Genomic DNA, 19,093 nt, shown 5'->3' with positions numbered 1-19,093 from the left:
GAATAGCTCGGTGCGCTCGTCTTGCTCTTCGTTGCTTGTTTCTTCAAGATATGCAGTGGAAAATACAAAGAAACAAAATACACAACGCTAACTGGAGGATTTACTTGGTATCCACCTCACAAGAGGTGACTAATCCAAGGATCCACACACTCACGCACCCTCCACTATGAAAACACTCCTTTATGGTAACTACCAAAGGCGGAGAAGCCCTACAAGTTCACACTACAAGAAGAAAAGGAAAGGAACAAGATACAAGCAAAAGCTTACACATTTGCACGGAAAAACCCTAACCCTAGATTTCTTCTTCTCTTGTAGATCCGCCTCTTGACTTGGAAATGCCTCCAAGAACCCTCAAGATCCGGCGTGAGAATTGTGGAGAAGTGGCTGGAGTCACTGTAAGGATCGGAGATGAAAGTCGTGGAAGTTCTACCGAAGGAATCAAACGCTGCAGCTAAATACGACGCCAACGGTCGGATTCCGATCGATTGGAACGCTCCCAATCGATCGGGAAGACTTTGGATCGATCGACCGATCGATCCAGAGCGCCTCTGTGCTCTCGGGAAATGCCCGGATCGATCGGTGGATCGATCCAGGGCTTATCGCACACAAACAGCAGCTCCCAATCGATCCACCGATCGATTGGGACCTCTGAATCGATCCACCGATCGATCCAGAGGGGTTCTGTTCGCGCGACACTCCTCCCCAATCGATCCACCGATTGATTGGGAGGATGCTTGTTGCGGGGACTCACCCGATCGATTGGGCATGAGCCAATCGATCGGCTGATCGATCCAGCTCTTGATTTTTGCCCAAAACCAAGTCCAACTCCCTTAAACCAACATCCGGTCAATCATGACCTGTTGGTACATCATGCCTAGCATCCGGTCACCCTTGACCTGCTAGAACTCGCTCACCAAGTGTCCGGTCAATCCTTTGACCCACTTGAACCTCTACCAGATGTCTGGTCAACCTTGACCCATCTGGATTTCCTCGTGCCAAGTATCCGGTCAATCCCTTTGACCTACTTGGACTTCCCAACACCAGATGTCTGATCAGCTTTGATCCATCTGGATTCTCGTGCCTGGCTTCACTCACCAGGACTTCCCATTTGCCTGGCTTCACTCACCAGGACTTTCCATCTGCCTAGCTTCACTCACTAGGTCTTTCACCTGACTTCACTCACAAAGATTTCCTTCTGCCTGGCTTCACTTTTCAGGACTTTCCTTCTGCCTAGTTTCACTCGCCAGGACTTTCACCTAGCTTCACTCACTAGGATTTTCCAGTCAAGTATCCAGTGAACCTTGACCTACTTGACTTTCCTTCACAATCTCCCCACATGAACAACTGCACCTGCACTTGTCCATATCATCGAAGTCTTGTATTGTCAAACATCCAAATCCAAACCAAGACTCAAGGTTGGTCAACCAGGTCAACCTTGACCTGAGGGATATTGTACCAACAGAGAGGACATGCAAAATTGTTGCACCAGCAAACAAAGAGTTATGTCTAAGTCATAGAAATCAAGATGTAAACATATATGTGTAAATTTGGAGAAATCAATTCTAATACAGATTTACTGGAATAATACTTAACATGGTTCTTGAAAAATTATGAGATTAATCTCAGTAGAATGCTATAAGAACTAATTTTCACATTTGATTCACAACACTCATTTTGATATTAAGTAGGTTTCATGAGTTGAAATCCTTACTATATTTTTGTATCTTATCCCTGCAATTTTTTTAATTCAATTGACTTTATAATCACTAGACTTACATTTGAAGGTAAGCAAACTGAGTCGAAGGTAATTATAAGATTAAAACTCATTGAGTTGTTCTCGGAACAGTTTGAAATATGCCAGGTGTCAGCAATACACATTAAAACTTTATAGTTGATGAAAATCTTAAGTGAATAAAACATTTATTTAGTTGACTTCTATTGTTCATCCAGTTAGATGTTTCATAAAAAACAGCTGTGATGTTCTCACATTGTTCAGTGGGATGGCAGTTGCTTGTGTTATCAGTGTTGCAACCAATACAATAAATCATGTAGTGATTTATACTTCTGAATATATATTTGAAATTTCTTCTACAGGGGACGCCTGAAAATGGATATCTATGGCACAGGGTCAGTCCTCAGCTAAGTTCACCTAACCAACCATATTCTTTAAGGGAAGCTCTTGCACAAGCACAATCTTCTAGAATTGGAGCAACAACCAGAGCTTTGCGAGAGTCTCTACATCCTATACTGAGGCAAAAGTTGGTACGTCTTTAAGTTTTTAATTGTTGTTTTGCAAACCGAGTGTATGATTTCTTGCACCCTACAAAATCTTGCAGGAAGTTTGGGAAGAAAATTTGAGTACAGCAGTCAGTCTTCAAGTTCTTGAGATTGCTGACAAGTTCTCTGTTGCTGCAGCATCTCAAAGTATTGCTACTGACTATGGGAAACTAGATTGCATCACATCCATGATGATGGGTCTTTTTTCCCGGAGTCAACCATTGGCTTTTTGGAAAGCTTTCTTTTCTGTGTTGAACAATATATTCAGTGTTCATGGAGCAACACTGATGGCAAGAGAGAACGATCGTTTCTTGAAGCAAATAGCATTTCACCTTTTACGCCTTGCAGTTTTTCGTAATGATTCCATCAGGAAAAGGGCTGTCCTTGGACTACAGATACTTATCAGGGTAGGATGGTTATTTCAGATGGCGTCTTGCAAATTTGCATTAATGGGGACTCTACTATTTACTTCATCCTCCGAGTCATCAAGCCTCGTTTGTCCCAGCTATTTGGAATCAGCTTCATGAATCTTATGCCTCTATTTGAATTTTTCCTAATATTGACTTTCCTTTTGCAGAATTCATTTTACTATTTCACGAATACAACACGACTGAGAGTTATGCTGACAATTACCTTGTCAGAGTTGATGTCCGATGTACAAGTGACTCAGATGAAGCCTAATGGCAGTCTCGAAGAGAGTGGTGAAGCTCGGCGTCTCAGGAAATCGTTGGAAGAAATGGCAGACTGCACGATGACTGTGCAGTTTATAAATGATTGTGGACTACCTGGAAATGCACTTGAGGCATTTTCCGAAAATTCAACCGATAATCTTTGGTCTTGGTCAGAGGTTAAATATTTGTCAGACAGTCTTCTTCAGGCCCTTGATGCAGCCCTTGAGCATGCAGTTTTGGTATGATTTAAATTGTTTCCCTTGGATTTTTAAATGAAAATTTGCCGATTAACAATAACTCTGCATATGTGATTGATTTTGAATCTCCTTGTTATGAATATGTAGCTTTATTGTGAAAATTTGATGCCTTCTAAATCTTTCTGTTCTTTTGAAGAGTTTCTGTTGCTACCAAAGGAAAAAATGGAAGAGTGTGACTGATTATGTAGTGATGCCTCCTCTCAACTATTTTGATGTTTCCCAATCTCAATTTGTTCCTTCAAAGAGTTTATGTTGCTAGGAAAAGGAAAAAAAAAAGAGAGAGAAGAGTGTGACTACATTTTCTCCCAAGTTTAGATGCCCTGTTAAAGTGAATTGTCTTGGTAAACCATTATACATAGTATAAGACACAATTACTTGACTCCGTATGAGAAACAAGGGGCATGAGGAAGATCCATGCAAAACACAATAACCTTCATCTCATTCTCAAAAATAATTTAGAATACAACAGTAATTATAATTTTTAATTAAGAAAGTTCTTTTGAAGCCTTAATGTCACGCGAGCAGAAAATCAATAAAACCAAGATCTCATATTTTTCACAGATAACAATACATCATTAAAACACCTAAATTTCAACTACAAACCACTTGGTGAATCTATTATCTACCAAAAACAAAATTACTTTTTAACAAAATGTCAAGCATTGACAGAAAATTGAATAAGGAAGCACCATGACACTCAATTGTCACCACATTCAGATATTTTTGGCAATAACATGAAACACACATAAGGGTGCTTATTGAAGTGGCTAGTGGGAATACCAGGAACATGATATGCGATCCATATGCATATTTCGTTTCTATCCAGGGAACAATATCATGTAGATACAATTCACCGTATCTCTAACAAGAGACCTCTATCCCTATTTACACATCTCTTCTAGTTGGACATCATTTTCAATCCCTACCATGGTAGTTCTGAGTTTGCTTATGTTGGGGATTTGTGCCCAAATAGCTAGGGATGCATTTGTTAAAATATCTATGCACAATGATGTACATGTAAAGATGATAATAAAGTTATATATGTATAAAAGAAGACTCCTAACATTGTCGTCCTCCCACATGGTATCAAAACTAGGCTCGATTATGTGACCTATGGCAGCATATAATCATCAATGTTTCACCTTACCTATCAGGAAGGTAATGTCATTGCTACTATAGATGATATTATCATAATTGATAATTGTTATGTAGGAATCACAAACCTAAAATTGTATCTTGATCAACACTTTCAAACTCACTTTGGTGGTCTATAGGATCTCACAGCTCTAAGTCTATGTGGAAGGATTTCCATTGTTATTTGGTTCTTCCTGCATGGTAGTGTATGAATTATGTTAATAACAAAAAATGAATAAAGCAATATCTTTCTCAAACCTCAACAACCCAAGTTTGAGATAAGAAAGTAGCCAGTTAATTTGGTAACATTAGTCTGACGTCCATTGCTTGAACCATGCTAACATTAGTAATTAAGAAATATATATTGTCAATTAAGCCAGTTGTTGAACTTGAGCCACTAGTTCGGATCATTTTTCCTGCATTTGAAGTGGAAGTGTTAAGATTATAAATGTTTTGACTAACTGTTTTCCTAGCTGCTTGAGCTTTTGTTTACTTGGATGGAAGATATGAGAGATTAGGAGCGAAATTGACAAAAATATGTATATAAAGAATGGAGCTATATAATTTTGTGAGCCCCTCATATCTTCTATCCAAGTAAACAAACCATTAGGGATAAGTGATCAGCCAATTATCGTTAAACAAATAATATATTTCAGTGGGAATCCACTTCTTGGTGTTTATTAATTTTGATTGATTACAGGCTTCTGTTATGACCATAGATAGGTATGCAGCTGCTGAAAGCTATCATAAGCTTGCGATGGCTTATGCATCTGTTCCAGACCTTCACATTATGTGGTTACTGCATCTATGTGATGCACATCAGGAGATGCAATCATGTGCAGAAGCAGCTCAATGTGCAGTTGCTGTAGCTGGTGTCATTATGCAGGTGAGAGTTGCTTCAGTTTTTCCCTTTCTTAGTTGGCTTCTTGCACTTATGACTTTTCTTTGTCAGGCCCTTGTTGGGAGGAATGATGCAGTTTGGAATAGGGAACATGTAGCTTCTTTGTCCAAGATTTGCCCTATGGTTAGCAATGCAGTTGCCTCTGAAGCATCTGCAGCTGAGGTGGAAGGATATGGTGCATCAAAACTCACTGTGGATTCTGCAGTTAAATACCTTCAGCTTGCTAACAAGCTTTTCTCACAGGCGGAGCTTTATCATTTTTGTGCCAACATTTTGGAACTCATAATTCCAGTCTATAAAAGCAGGAGGGCTTACGGCCAACTTGCTAAGTGTCACACTTCCCTTTCCAGTATTTATGATTCAATACTTGAGCAGGAATCAAGCCCCATTACTTTTATAGATGCCACCTACTACCGAGTTGGATTTTATGGAACTCGGTTTGGAAAGCTGGATAGGAAGGAGTATGTGTATCGGGAGCCACGAGATGTTCGTCTAGGTGACATAATGGAGAAGCTTAGTCGCATATATGAGTCTAAGATTGATGGAAGTCATACCCTGCATATTATACCAGATTCTAGACAAGTCAATGCAGAAGAATTGCAACCTGATGTCTGTTATCTACAAATAACAGCTGTGGACCCTGTTATGGAGGATGAGGACCTCGAGAGTCGAAGGGAGAGAATTTTTTCTTTGTCCACTGGAAGTGTGCGGGCCAGGGTTTTCGACAGGTTCTTGTTTGATACCCCGTTTACTAAAAATGGGAAGACCCAAGGAGGCTTAGAGGATCAATGGAAAAGACGAACTGTACTCCAAACTCAGGGTTCATTTCCTGCTTTGGTGAACAGGCTTTTGGTTGTCAAATCCGAATCCTTGGAGTTTTCTCCAGTAGAAAATGCTATTGGAATGATAGAAACCAGGACAGCTGCTCTAAGAAATGAGCTAGAAGAGCCACGTAGCTCAGAAAATGATCAACTCCCACGTCTTCAAAGTCTACAGAGGATACTCCAAGGAAGTGTTGCAGTGCAGGTAATAACAATCGACTATTGTAAATACTCTTGATGCGAGAACCTCTTCTTGCTTCTTCAAGGCTTCATTTCATATCCACATGAACTGGATAATGCAGGTGAACAGCGGAGTTCTTAGTGTATGCAAGGCTTTTTTATCCGGTGAGCCTGCTACAAGGCTTCGGTCTCAAGAATTGCAGCAACTTATAGCGGCCCTGCTTGAATTTATGGCTGTTTGCAAACGGGCAATCCGAGTACATTTTAGGCTGATTGGCGAAGAAGATCAGGACTTCCACACACAGCTTGTAAATGGATTCCAGTCCCTTACAGCTGAACTATCGCACTACATTCCTGCCATCCTTTCCGAGCTTTAACTCTCGTTTCTATGTAACAACCTGATCGTCTGCTGCTTGTGTTTTATTACTAGCGATGATGCTCATTGTTGTAAGAGTAATTTTGTTGTATATGCTTCATGCCAACTTGAACTACGCTTCTCCATCTTTCCTCTATTGTTATGATCCTTCTAAGTGTTTCTGCAAGAGAGAACCATTCCTAGAATTTAGTTACTTCTCTCAAACTCGTTAACGTAAAAAAACAACAATAGTGATGTGTAAATTATTGTTGCTTGAAAAGAAAAGATTCATTTTCCTGAAGGAGGTTAAATTGCTTGAAAAGAAATAAGAGCAGTTCAAGTTGTAGTAATTGAAGCGTTCTACATGCTGTAATGTAGATAACTAATGGCACTAGATAGCAAGTGCGTCGACTACTCATGCCATGATCCACCGTAAAATTTAAAGGATGGACTCATTACTTATAGATGGGATTTTATGGATTTCACCCATGGAATCCTATTTATAGATGGGATTTTATGGATTTCACCCATGGAATCCTATCTATGAATGACTCCTTGGGTAAGGGGCTTGTGTTTTAATATTTGAAATTAATTTTTTTAAAAAAATAAATTATTTTAAATGTATAATTAATTTTTAACATAAGATTAAAATTTTAAGTTTATTATATATATTTTTATATTTTTAATATATTTTAAAAAATCTAAAATAATTTTTGATATTTTTAATGAAAATTTTAAATTTTAAAAAATGTACAAATTATTTTTAAAATTTTAATATATATATATATATATACACACACACTCTGTTTTATAATTATATATAAGTTATATAGAAACTGTTATTAGTTATAAATATAATAAAAACTGAGGTTGCTTTTTTTTTTCTCTCTCCGTCCCTACTCCCGATTGCGCGTCTTCCGATTTCGTCGGCGCCGCTGGTCGTTGCTCGCCGCGGCCGCTCACCGTCGCTCGTCCCCGCACTTCATCGCCGTCGCTCGCCGCTCAGGTAAGAAATCGCCTCTCCCTCTCCTTCTATATCTCTCGCGTTTTGGTGCCGATCCGGTGTTGGACCGGTGTTCCGGTGTCGATCCCGTGTCGGAACAGTAAAAGCCCCCGCATCGAACGGCACGGGTCGCACCGAAACCTTGGTCTACAGTTTGTTTATGTAGACTGAAATTGTATTATGTTTCGTATGAATGCATTGTTCTTCTGATATCTAGGTTTTATTCTTTCATACTAATTTAGTAACTTACCCTTCAGAGGATACTAATGGTAAAAAATTGCATTATATATTTCTTATTTATCCTTATTTACCTATTGTCTCACTTCTCCATGTCTTCAAGTAATCGCAGGCTTGCTCTCTGATTTCAAACAAATCTGCAACAATGAAGAATGTGATTGGAGGGGGTGACAAGAGTGGGAGCTTCCCAATGGATCCAAACCTTCCTAGATGGGTCTGCCAGAATTGTCGCCATCCACTTTGCATCGTAGGGGTCGAGTCCTATGCGGACAAATTCTTCAATGATGCATCACGCTCTGGTTAGCGCTTCTCTTAACTTCTTTCATGTGCATCTATGATTCTTTGGCTATCTTTTGGATGTTTTTTCCTCTGTTCAGTTCAAATTTTTTGCTGTTTCTGGAAACTCATATTCTCTCCTTGTTTGGGAAGGGCTAATGAAAAAATTTTATCAGCTCATAAGTGCTTCCTGTGTTACATTGATTACTACATTTACCTCTTAGATATGAATTTCTCCATAAATGTGTATAGGCATGCAGGCGTCATCAGTTCAAGGCAGTCTTATGGTTTCTAGCCCTATGGATCATTCTTTTGTTGTGCTACCTAAACAGAAATTTCAAAGTCACGGTGTTCCTTCTCGCTTGCGTACTGGAACTTCTCACGCTGACAATAACCAATCTTCAAAGGAGATTGAAGATTCATATGTTGTATTACCACCTTCAGCTGCTTCAATGTATAAAAGTGAGACAACTCCTGAAGGAGGTGGAGCCCAAATGTCAGCTCAAGATGGAAACCATAGCAGTGGTTTGCAGGTTAATAGCTCAGGGTTCCACTCTAACATAGTCTTGAAAAGGGCATTTGATATTGCCACTTCCCAAACTCAGGTACTATGGTTTAATAAACTTTAATTTAAATAGATTGGCGTGAACCATACTGCTAGTTTTGCAGCTTCTGTAACTAGTTGATGACTTCAAAATCTACTCTTGATGCCATCGAGTTGTCCTGTTCTTCATGTTCACAGAATTAAGCTTTCAATTTTAAAAAAACTTGGCAAATTGTTCTTTAGGTTTTTTAAATTTTGTTGCCTTTCTTTCTAGGTGGAACAACCACTTTGCTTGGAGTGTATGCGTATGTTGTCGGATAAACTTGAGAAAGAGGTTGAAGATGTGAATAGAGACATTAAAGCCTATGAAGCATGTCTTCAAAGGTCTGAGATTGAGTCATTTGATGTTCTCAGTGAGGCTGATTTTATGAAGGAGAAAGAGAAGGTAAGGGTGAACTATCTCATCTTCCTAACCTGTTCATTGTGTCTCATTACTATTTTAATTGTAGATATTTCCAACTCCCTTTTTTTTTGCTATCCCTTTTTTAGTCTTACCTTTCTATGAGCTGAATTAATCTCAACTTTATGATAATTATGGTTGCAGTTAATTATAAACTAGTTATTTGTTCAAGAGCACTATCAATACAAATAAGTTTATTGAGGCCCTAACCTAATGTTGAGTCCTATCTATCCTTTAATACCGTAACATATTTTTTCCATCTTACAATCTTATTTTTTTAAGAGTTTTGTTTTATGGAAACATCTAATGAGAGTAAAAAGAGAATATTTGGTGTTTGTGCCACTTTGAGTTTATCCTTGATTTCTTCTCTGTATATTTATTAAGAAGGGAAGTTTTTTTTTCACGCTTTTATAAGTCAATTCCTTTATGCATATTTTCTGAATGACTTATTAGCTTGTAAACATTTTGAAATTGTTCCTGGTCAAAACACACATCTAGATTGAGGAAGAAGAAAAAAGGCTCCAAGCAGCGATTGAAGAAGCTGAGAGGCAGTGTTTGGAGGTCAAAGCTGAGTTGAAGGAGCTAGAAACAAAATCAGAACATTTTAAGGAGTTAGAGGAGAGGTATACATTTCGAATTCCCACTTTTTGGATTCTGCTGTTTTTCGTTCTTGGTCTATTCTTCCAAGTGAACATAGAGAGAGTAATCTCATACAGAGAACATAGCTTACAATGAGTAATATTATTAAACTGAAAGATGATTAACATGGGAGGAAAGATTTATTCCTATACTGAAACAGGATTAGATCAAAACTTAGAATAAATCTCCTATTCTCTAATCATATAATTGCCAAATCAAATACTACCTTGATTAATTGATTTTCTAAAATAATAAAATAAAATAAAAGGATATACCAAAATATTTTATTTCAAAATCTAACACTTCTAGAATATTAAACCCCTAATCTGCATTAGAACAACAATAAATGAGGGAGGATTTGATGAATTGGAGATTGAAATTTTACTTTTTCTTTCTGAGTTAGCATGATCCAAGTATTGTATCTGAACTAAAAATTCTTTGCATTCAGTAATACTCCTATAAACTTATATTTAGGACTGTTTATTTATTTTAGTTTCTACAGCAAAGGAAACAGCTCATGTTTATTTTATTTTATTTCCGGATCATATTAGGGTGTTTTGGAGAACTTTCCAGCCTTTTTCAATTGGCATATTGTGCTATTTTTTTTTCTATTTCCTTTTAATTATTATTTATGGTAATGTGAATAATAAAGATCCAGATTTTTTTGTTGTTTCCTTCTACAGATACTGGCATGAGTTCAACACTTTCCAGTTCCAGCTCATATCTCATCAGGTAATTTCATATAAGTGCCTAAACTTCAAAAGTATTTTGCACTATTATCAAATGCAATATTTGATGAACATTTTTATAATTATGTCATCTACAAAATATGGACAATTTTTCTTTACCTTGCTCTTTGATTTGTGGAGTATCTTTAACTTATAGGCAATTAGGTACAAACAGAATATTTTGTCTAAGTGTTTGTAGTTATACATTCTGAAGCCTATACTTCATAGCTATGGTTTACACCTCAATTTTTTTTAGCTATACTCAATATAGCTGTTGATCGGTGATCAGGATTCCTTCCATGAAATTTATGTTTTTTGCCCACTACTTGATAGGAAGAGAGAGATGCTCTATTGGCCAAGATAGAGGTTTCCCAAGCTCACTTGGAATTGCTGAAAAGAACCAATGTGCTAAATGATGCGTTCTCTATTTCACATGATGGGGAATTTGGAACAATTAACAACTTTCGACTTGGTCGGCTTCCTAAGATACCGGTATGCTACAAGCAAACAGGTGTTTCTTTATTGTCTTCTTTATTAGGGTTCTTTTATTCACTCCTCTTTCCATGGGCTTATTCAAGATTTTGAGTTGATAAAATCAAATTGCACACTAGAAAATACTTATGATCTACTCTTTTGCTTGATCTTTGTTTCTTTTTGTAAATCTTGATTTCTAGTGTTGAATCTACTCTACTGTAAAAGTTTATTTTGAGTGGTTATTTTTTTTAGTTTTGTCCTATTTCTCTGGCACTATCTTATTTGGCATTTTCCCCTAGGTTGAATGGGATGAAATAAATGCGGCTTGGGGTCAGGCTTGCCTCCTTCTTCATACTATGGCTCAACATTGTCGGCCAAAGTTTTTGTATCCTCAAATATTCCTATGGAATTATTTTGAATGACATCTCATGGTTAATTCTATGTTTTTATATTCTTGCTTATGAAGTTTTTGACTATGTGATTGTGTAGAATTTCATTTGAATCGCAAGACAACACTAATACAACAACAACTACTAAGTTTTATCCCATTAGGTGGGATCGGCTATATAGATCCTCCTACTCCATTGGGCTCTAGCAACCTAATGCAACCCTCAATCGGTATTGGTGATTATCAACATTAATATCATTTATTTTTCACAAGCATTTGTGGATGAGGGATGCCCTGTTCTTTAAAATTCTAGTTTCATTTTATGTATTCTCAAGTTAGCAGTTGGTAATTTTCCATGATAATTTATATGCAACTAAATTTTGCAAACACAGATACCTCTGCAGAAATGAGGGATTCAGGGATGATAAATATAACTTTGATTTCTTCCAACTGATGTCAAACGAAAGTCTCTCAGTTGTCTCATCCAATGACAATGTTTCTGGGTTTGTTGTCTTTTCTACCATCAAATGATTCTTTCAATATGTCACCCACTCAAAAACATAATAATGTAAATATACTAGTGAGAACTGATGTAGTTGTAGATTTATCATTTGAGATCCAATTTGTCTCGTCATAATGCCATTTTAGTCAGAAACTTTTGTGGTGATAATCGACAATATGTAAAACAAAATGGAAGTATATATTCAAGATTTCTTGTTACCTGGGAAGATCTAGAAAGGCTTATGAATTTTCCTCGGGTTTGGTGACAGTGTGGTTGCATACAACAAAATTTTTTTTTTGATGACTGGTAATATTTACCATTTTGCAGTGGATTTTCTTGAGCAATATATCATAGTTATACTCTACAGTCTGAAGCAAAAACAAATCCATTACTCTAGGAAAATTGCAGCTACTTTGTAACCTTTTGGAGGTAGAGTGTTGCAATTGAAATTTGTTTGCCATCCTGCCCGTGATGTTTCTTCTTACCAATTTGAAGATAATATGCATGGATATATGCTACTTGGTTTTATTAACTTTTCACTGTAGATATCGAATCAAGATTCTTCCCATGGGAAGCTATCCCTGTATTATGGATAACCACAATAACACATACGAACTGTAAGTCCTCACTGCTGGGCTTTCATATCCTCTGTTTTTTGCTTCTATACAGATGACTTTTTTCACAATGCTTATTATTTTGCTTCTTTTTATCTATCAACATGAAGAATATTCTACTTTCTCTTCTGAATTAGTAACAACACAGTTACAATTAGATGGAGGAATTGGGAGGGGGATTAGGTTATGGTTTATTTTTTCATCCTTAGTGAAAAGTACTCAGGTATTTTGTGTTTGAACTAGCTATCTTTTTTAATAGGGTAAATTATGTTTTTTCTCATTAATCAAAATTTTCAACAATGTACTTATTCAGCCTTTAGATTATCTCAACCTTAAACTATTAAATACTACTAATTTTACTATTTTATCATCGGAATACATGTGAAAGTTAACAAATATTAATAATTCTTCAGTGGCAGATCATTCATTGTCATAATTTTAAAGCATGCTTTTTTGACAACAAAAAAGACGTTCTTTAAATCAATTATCATCCACAATATTAAAATTTTGTCAATAATTTATATTTTATTGACATTTGATTAGACAGTACCATTACTAAACTTTAAATAATAAATAAATAAATAAATTCAATGGTTAGTTGAATACTGACAAAAAGTTTTCATCACAAATACAGTTGTTTTTGACAACTTCGTTGATGAAAATGTTATAGTGATAGCAATCACAATATTTGTTGTGGTTAAAACTTTATTTTTTTGTAGTGTCCCCCGACTCCTTACTGGAGACCTTGAATTTGAGCCCGTTGCAAACTCATGCCTCTCATTGTATTCATTGCAAGAGTAAAGAAAATCTCTATGAGATTGAAGTGTTTTAATGTGTTTAATTTCTCCCTCCTACCTTTCTCTTCATAAAATCTGACAATTCATGAACAATAGCTCTAATACTAGAGGATGGATGACTTGCTGAAAAAAGAAGAGCAAGCCTTCCAAAAGAAAAGAGATTAAAGATTTAAAAGGAGAAGAAGATTGTTAAGCAGCCACTAAAGTAATAATGGAAAGCAATCACATCCTTAATAAGAACTCACAAATTCACTACACATGAGAAGGAACAAGTGACATGAATCATGGCAGTAAGCTCAAACTGGAAATTTCAATAAGCAATTTCATCCAAAAAATCTTCCCCTTACATCATAGTTATACCTTTTTCACATTCAGATGATTACATGCCTTAGCAGACATTAAGGAGCAAGGACATTAAAAGCAAAAGGAACTAAGTGCTGAACATTAAAGAGTAAGGACATCAAAAACAAAAGGAAGTGTTGATATTGGAGAAGGGTAAAGGAAATACTGCCAACTTCTAAAGCAAGCAAATACTAACAAGTTCTGAAGCAGAATCAAATTCAGTAACATGGTGACTGATTGACATGCCACTTAAGTAAAATCTGGAAGGTTAAATCAAATTTCAACATGGGATGGTCCACTTGCTCTTCAAGGAATAGTGCTTTGCTTCATTAGCCTTTTTTTTTTTTGAAAATATAAGGGGCCTTGTGGGCTTGGTTTGAATCAGCCACTGCATCAGATAGGTTCCTTAGTATTTGCTGTTTTCATTGTAAAAAGCAACCCAGTGCATGAAGCTCCCGCCATGCGGGGTCTCGGAGAAGGATCCATTGTACACAGCCTTATCCTACTTTTTGCAAGATGTTGTTTCCAGGATTCGAACCCGTGACCTTTTTGGTCATATGACAACAACTTTACCGTTGCACCAAGGCTCCCCTTCTGCTGTTTTCATTGTAAATTATTTTATTTATTACAATGTTCCTTTGCCTTGTTTGTGCTAGTATACGCTGGCTTCTTTCCTCCTAGCTGTAGTTTTTGAAGTTTTAGTGCAAGTTATTTGCAAGACAGTTTTGGCGTTATTGTTACTTTACTAATACAGTTTATTATTTGCTAGCAGGTTTGGCCCTGTGAATGTGTTCTGGAGCACTCGTTATGACAAAGCAATGACTTTATTCTTGACATGCCTCAAAGACTTTGCTGAATTTGCAAATCAGAAGGATCTGGAAAAGAATATACCACCAGAAAAATGTTTTAGATTGCCTTACAGGTAGATCTCTTAATTAGATTGGTTTGTTCATTACAGTTTCCTACCAGAAATTACGTAGTTATAAGTTTAATAATTGGTACAGTTGTATTGGTATCATCTACCAGTTTTTTTTTTTATATGTATTTAATTAATAGTTAATCAAACTTAATTAAGTTAATAGAATTTGTAAGATAACTGTTAACAATTAATTTAAATTGTAACTTTAACTATCATTAATAATTTAAAGTATCAATTAATCATTAGTAGTTAGTTATTATTAATTATTTTGTTCTTTTATTTTTTGCAATGTTTTTTTAACTAATACTGATCCCATTTATCTCACTGATCTGATACAATCCCTAATTTGATTTATTGATTTTTTTTTTTTGATACTGATATTACCACCCATCACTGACACACAAGTTCATCTGTTTTCGTACCATAGGATATCCGCGTTGTTCCTTCAGCATCTTCTTGCTCTAAATCACTAAATTTCTTATTAGAACAATAACATGCATTGTGGGCTTTCTGGGCTTTCATTTCACCCCACTGATTCTTCTGCAGAAATGAACTACCGCAGTATATGAAAGGCAGCAACTTTCGATTGAACTTTACCTTCCAGTTTTAGGACTCATAAGCATCTAAGCAAATCGTAAAATTACTCCTATATATAGCTTGAATGCTTCTGCCGCACTGTATTTAGCAGTTACAGAGATTGGCTTAGTACTTAACTCATAATATATCGTTTGATCAGTTGTGGTATTTTTGCTTAGGAATTTGAATGCACTATTTGGCATTTTTAAGTTGGCTTGGTACCGAACTGATGGGTTGTTTCTACACAGGATTGAGAACGACAAGGTGGAAAGTTACACGATCACCCAAAGTTTCAACAAGCATGAGAATTGGACGAAAGCTCTCAAGTACACTTTATGCAACCTAAAATGGGTCCAGTATTGGTTCATTGGCAACTCCGGCTTTCAGCCTTCCCTTTCAGCAGTTTCTTCTTCGCAAAGTGTTCCAGCCGCTCGATCTTCACACCCCAAACAGTCTGGCAATCGGAAGAGCTGATCCACGCCTCAACTAACCTCTTCCAGACCCTCTTGAAGCCCTAGATAAACTTATAGTTTTTAAATTTGGTGTACAGTATGTTGATTCTTTTACCCATAATATTGAAGATGTAGATCGCTACCATGAATGTAAATACTTGCTAGAATGGTGAGTATGGTTATTGAAATGCTGTGGTATATCAGACGATACATATACTTATTTGTCTCATTTTATGATGAAATGTTTCCATTTCTAATCAAATATGACGGTTTAAAATTTAGGCTAAACTGTTAAATCTATCATGTGCTTTAAATTTTTTTTTTTCGAAAAACAATTATATCATAAAAATAGTTTACATTTTACTAATCTATCAGGTATTTTAGGGATTTGTATTAACTTTCCAGCAAATGTATTCTGTTGTCGAAAATCTATCAAATTCTGCTAAATGTTTGGATTATGGAAAATGGAGATTGAAACTAATCAAGATTAAGATTTTAATTTTTTTAAAATAAATAATTAATGAGTTTAGGATGATTTTGATGCATTTATTAACTTTTAAATTCTATGATAAATTTATTTATGATATTTTTAGAAATTAACCACCCTAAAAGGGGCCCATAGAGAAATTTTCCAAACTACAAAGTTGAGAAATTGTGCCCTAATACGTTGCCCCGCCGCCAGTCCAATTCCAGCCTTTTCAGTACAAAAGGCCTCTCTAATCTTCGAGGTTTCCTTACTCTTCCATTCTTCTCGACTCCGAAAATCTACTTCCGGTCTCCCTTATTTTCCTGATCCCGTTTGCTGCAGGATTGCCGGAGGAGGGGGAGGCGACCCGGCCTCACATCGAACTAAAAGGGGAGCAAATCTTGAGGTTAAAATTTAAGAGATCTGCAGTTTTTCCCCCTCTTAATATGCTTTGAAAATGCTAATTTTTCCAGTTTTTCTTAGTTTACATTAGAAAAAAATAATCAACCAAAATATTCTTATGGACTGCTCTTAAAGTTTGTCTAGTTTTGGCAAAACTAGATCGATTGTTAGCAATTATATTCATATTACGAGTTTGTGGTTGTGATGTGGTATAATGTCTTAAATACTGAAGGGGGGCAATCGATGTTCCTGTCCAGGGTCATTTGGGTGGGAATTGCAATTTCTCCCTGCCCCATTCTAATTGCTTGCTTGATTTGGTTCGTTGCCCATCATACTCACTGATTGCAATTGTAGCCGGTGGTTAAATGGGTGGAAGAAACAGGAACATCATGGTCAATAGGTGTTTTCTTCCCTCTTGTATCTCTGTGTGATCTTATCTTCCTATTTTTGAAGCTTGATTAACTTAGGTTTGAAATTTTTGGCTTCATTGGGACATTTAAAGATGGTATCAACTGTTGATGGCTAGGGCTTTCCCTTGGAATATATGTTCTAAGGCCTATCATGCCTGCTGCTCCATTCCATGGGATGCCATTTTGTTTTATCACTATGCAAGGAGCTCCTCTTTCTCATAGATGTGAACAACACCATTATTTTGTGGTAATTTCTTGGAAAACATGCATTTCCAATAAAATCATTGCCAAAGGAAATACATAACCTAGAAATAACTTAACTTGAACACTGATTCTGTTCAATAATAGAATAAAGACGCAATATCAAGTTAAGTCTTCCATTCAGTAGATCAAAGTTGAACCGGGCATGATATCCTTCTTTTAGCAGATGAGGCAGGGTCTATCGTAAGGATTAGTGATAGCTACCGATATGTCATCTGCACTTCATAACATGAACTACCTTTCTATTTTTGCACTTGCTTATCTCTATGTCATGACGTAAAGTGGTTTTGTTTTTCCCTTTGGAATGTATCCCATTACTGCAAAATCTATCATTGAGTTTTACAACATTGCTTCTTTTTTTTTCTTCTTTGTTTTGTTGTATTAATCATACTACTTTTCTGTAGAATAATTCGGAGAATTAGTGAAATTGTATCACCAACATTTAAAGGAAGGATATGATGCATGAATAGTAAAAGGTCTGAGTAAGTAACACTGATAGCCATGATATGGTTACTTCAATGAAGAGGACCGCAGCCTTTGCTCAAGTCTTAGCATTGTGGCTGTTGCAACCTCTTCTACATCAAGTGCTTATGCTTATGCATGGCAATGGGTTGGAAAAAAAGGCGTGGGCTGCATTTTAATTATGAATGCTGGTCTAGACTTCTCCCAATAGCTCCAATGTGATTTGGTAATCATGTCATTGCTATCATGTTTCTTTCATGATCAAACTGTCAACTGATCCTTCAACTTCTTCACAAACACTTTGGTTCCTTGATTATCATCCAACAGTCTATCTACCTTCCTAGTCTATAATCCTCTTTGCTATTTCTCTTAATGGTCATTCTGGCTTTGCTAATTAACCTCCTGCATAATGCAGATGCTGTATATGTCTGCTAATGTGAGTGTATATGCAGTTGATATGTTTGTTTTGAATAATAATATGTTGTATTGACAATAGTGTACATACAATATTATGTATCAAAAAGTATGAGTTCATATAAAACTTCAGATTAATCTCCTGTCTAATCACTGAGCAGATAATTTGATGTATTGAGTGATTCTGAGTTGGATGCATTTTAATTGCATTAAAAAACAACTGATAATTTCAATTGGTATGTTAGGCCACATTGGATAAACCATTGTAGTTATCTTTCAAGTTCAGTCAATCTGATGTGTTTTTATTTCTACTATTGCATTCCTTTGTGTTTGCGTGAAAATTTTGGTAGTTTTCTGAATCTTATAAAAATCAGATGATTTTGAATGGAATATATGTGACTACTCTTGTATATCAAATTGACCTTGAATGGATTATTTTTCAAAATTAAGGAAAAAAGTTAACATTCCAGCTAAACATTCCAGCTTGATATGTTATATTGGGTTGATGTTGGTTTAATTTCGTGTAGGTTCTTTGATAAATATTGTTAAGGCATTTGCTCAAATTGGTTGGATATTTGCATGCTTTAGGCTCCTTACTAAGCTGATTGATTTATGTTTGATGCAAGACCGACCAATTACAATGATGGATGAACCACCCTCCAGCGTGAAGCCAGAAAAGAAGAAGAAACCAGTGAAGCAAAAGGCTGCCGTAGTCGAAGACAAGGGAGACTCTACAGGGGGCAAAGAAGCATCCAATCTATCCAAAAGGCCACGGAAGAGATACAAGCCAATCCTGCAGAGCGGTGTTTCCCCATCTGATTCCTTGCTCGATCCTTCTGGATCAAGCGACGAGTACAGGGCATTGAGACACAAGTATCTCCTGCTGGAGGAGGAAAACTTCTCACTGGATAGAGAGCTCGACGAGGTCGATGCAGATGTCAAAGCTCTGGAGGATGAGAAGCTCGCTCTGCTGGATCAGCTTGTTGTGTTGGAAGGCCTTGTCCAACCTTCTGAAATTAAGCGCCAATTATAGCGTTGTAAATGGTAGTTGACCTTAAGATTGCTCGTGATGGATGCATGATTTTAACAGCCTCGGAAATGGAGGAAGCATAATTTTATCTTGTGTGTTGA

At 36.5% G+C, this 19,093-nt stretch overlaps 3 protein-coding genes across 6 annotated transcripts in view; all 3 read left to right on the top strand.

Annotated features, from left to right (window-relative positions):
- The window catches only part of LOC122050980 (guanine nucleotide exchange factor SPIKE 1-like), a 41,635-nt gene extending 34,829 nt beyond the window's left edge, over nucleotides 1–6,806 (top strand). For 2 of the 3 annotated variants that reach the window (XM_042611865.1, XM_042611864.1), the window contains exons 27-31: nucleotides 2,095–2,262; nucleotides 2,337–2,684; nucleotides 2,855–3,187; nucleotides 5,040–6,266; nucleotides 6,364–6,806. In XM_042611865.1, the coding sequence (XP_042467799.1) occupies nucleotides 2,095–2,262; nucleotides 2,337–2,684; nucleotides 2,855–3,187; nucleotides 5,040–6,266; nucleotides 6,364–6,618 (2,331 nt within the window). In that variant the 3' untranslated portion in view covers nucleotides 6,619–6,806. The remainder of the gene's footprint in view (nucleotides 1–2,094; nucleotides 2,263–2,336; nucleotides 2,685–2,854; nucleotides 3,188–5,039; nucleotides 6,267–6,363) is intronic. The other variant, XM_042611866.1, reaches the window with a different exon arrangement.
- A 635-nt stretch (nucleotides 6,807–7,441) lies between these two features.
- LOC122050979 (beclin-1-like protein) lies at nucleotides 7,442–15,828 on the top strand. Of its 2 annotated transcripts, none has more exons than XM_042611862.1 (11): nucleotides 7,442–7,602; nucleotides 7,949–8,135; nucleotides 8,365–8,717; nucleotides 8,931–9,101; nucleotides 9,615–9,739; nucleotides 10,439–10,487; nucleotides 10,817–10,975; nucleotides 11,257–11,342; nucleotides 12,393–12,464; nucleotides 14,373–14,522; nucleotides 15,344–15,828. In XM_042611862.1, exons 2-11 carry the CDS (start codon nucleotides 7,982–7,984, stop codon nucleotides 15,567–15,569), a joined length of 1,545 nt encoding a protein of 514 aa, XP_042467796.1. In that variant the 5' UTR covers nucleotides 7,442–7,602; nucleotides 7,949–7,981; the 3' UTR covers nucleotides 15,570–15,828. The 2 variants fall into 2 exon arrangements, with proteins under 2 accessions (XP_042467796.1, XP_042467797.1); XM_042611863.1 differs by having other exon boundaries at nucleotides 7,452–7,602; nucleotides 7,940–8,135.
- A 2,735-nt stretch (nucleotides 15,829–18,563) lies between these two features.
- Nucleotides 18,564–19,085, top strand: LOC122050978. Its single transcript, XM_042611860.1, has one exon. It carries the CDS (start codon nucleotides 18,582–18,584, stop codon nucleotides 18,993–18,995), a length of 414 nt encoding a protein of 137 aa, XP_042467794.1. The 5' UTR covers nucleotides 18,564–18,581; the 3' UTR covers nucleotides 18,996–19,085.
- The last annotated feature ends 8 nt before the right edge of the window (nucleotides 19,086–19,093 follow it).

Source organism: Zingiber officinale, chromosome 3A (assembly GCF_018446385.1).
Source record: "Zingiber officinale cultivar Zhangliang chromosome 3A, Zo_v1.1, whole genome shotgun sequence".
NCBI classification, from domain to species: Eukaryota; Viridiplantae; Streptophyta; class Magnoliopsida; order Zingiberales; family Zingiberaceae; genus Zingiber; species Zingiber officinale.
The sequence above is the reverse complement of the archived record's forward strand: the minus strand, read 5'-3'. Positions and strand labels throughout refer to the sequence as shown.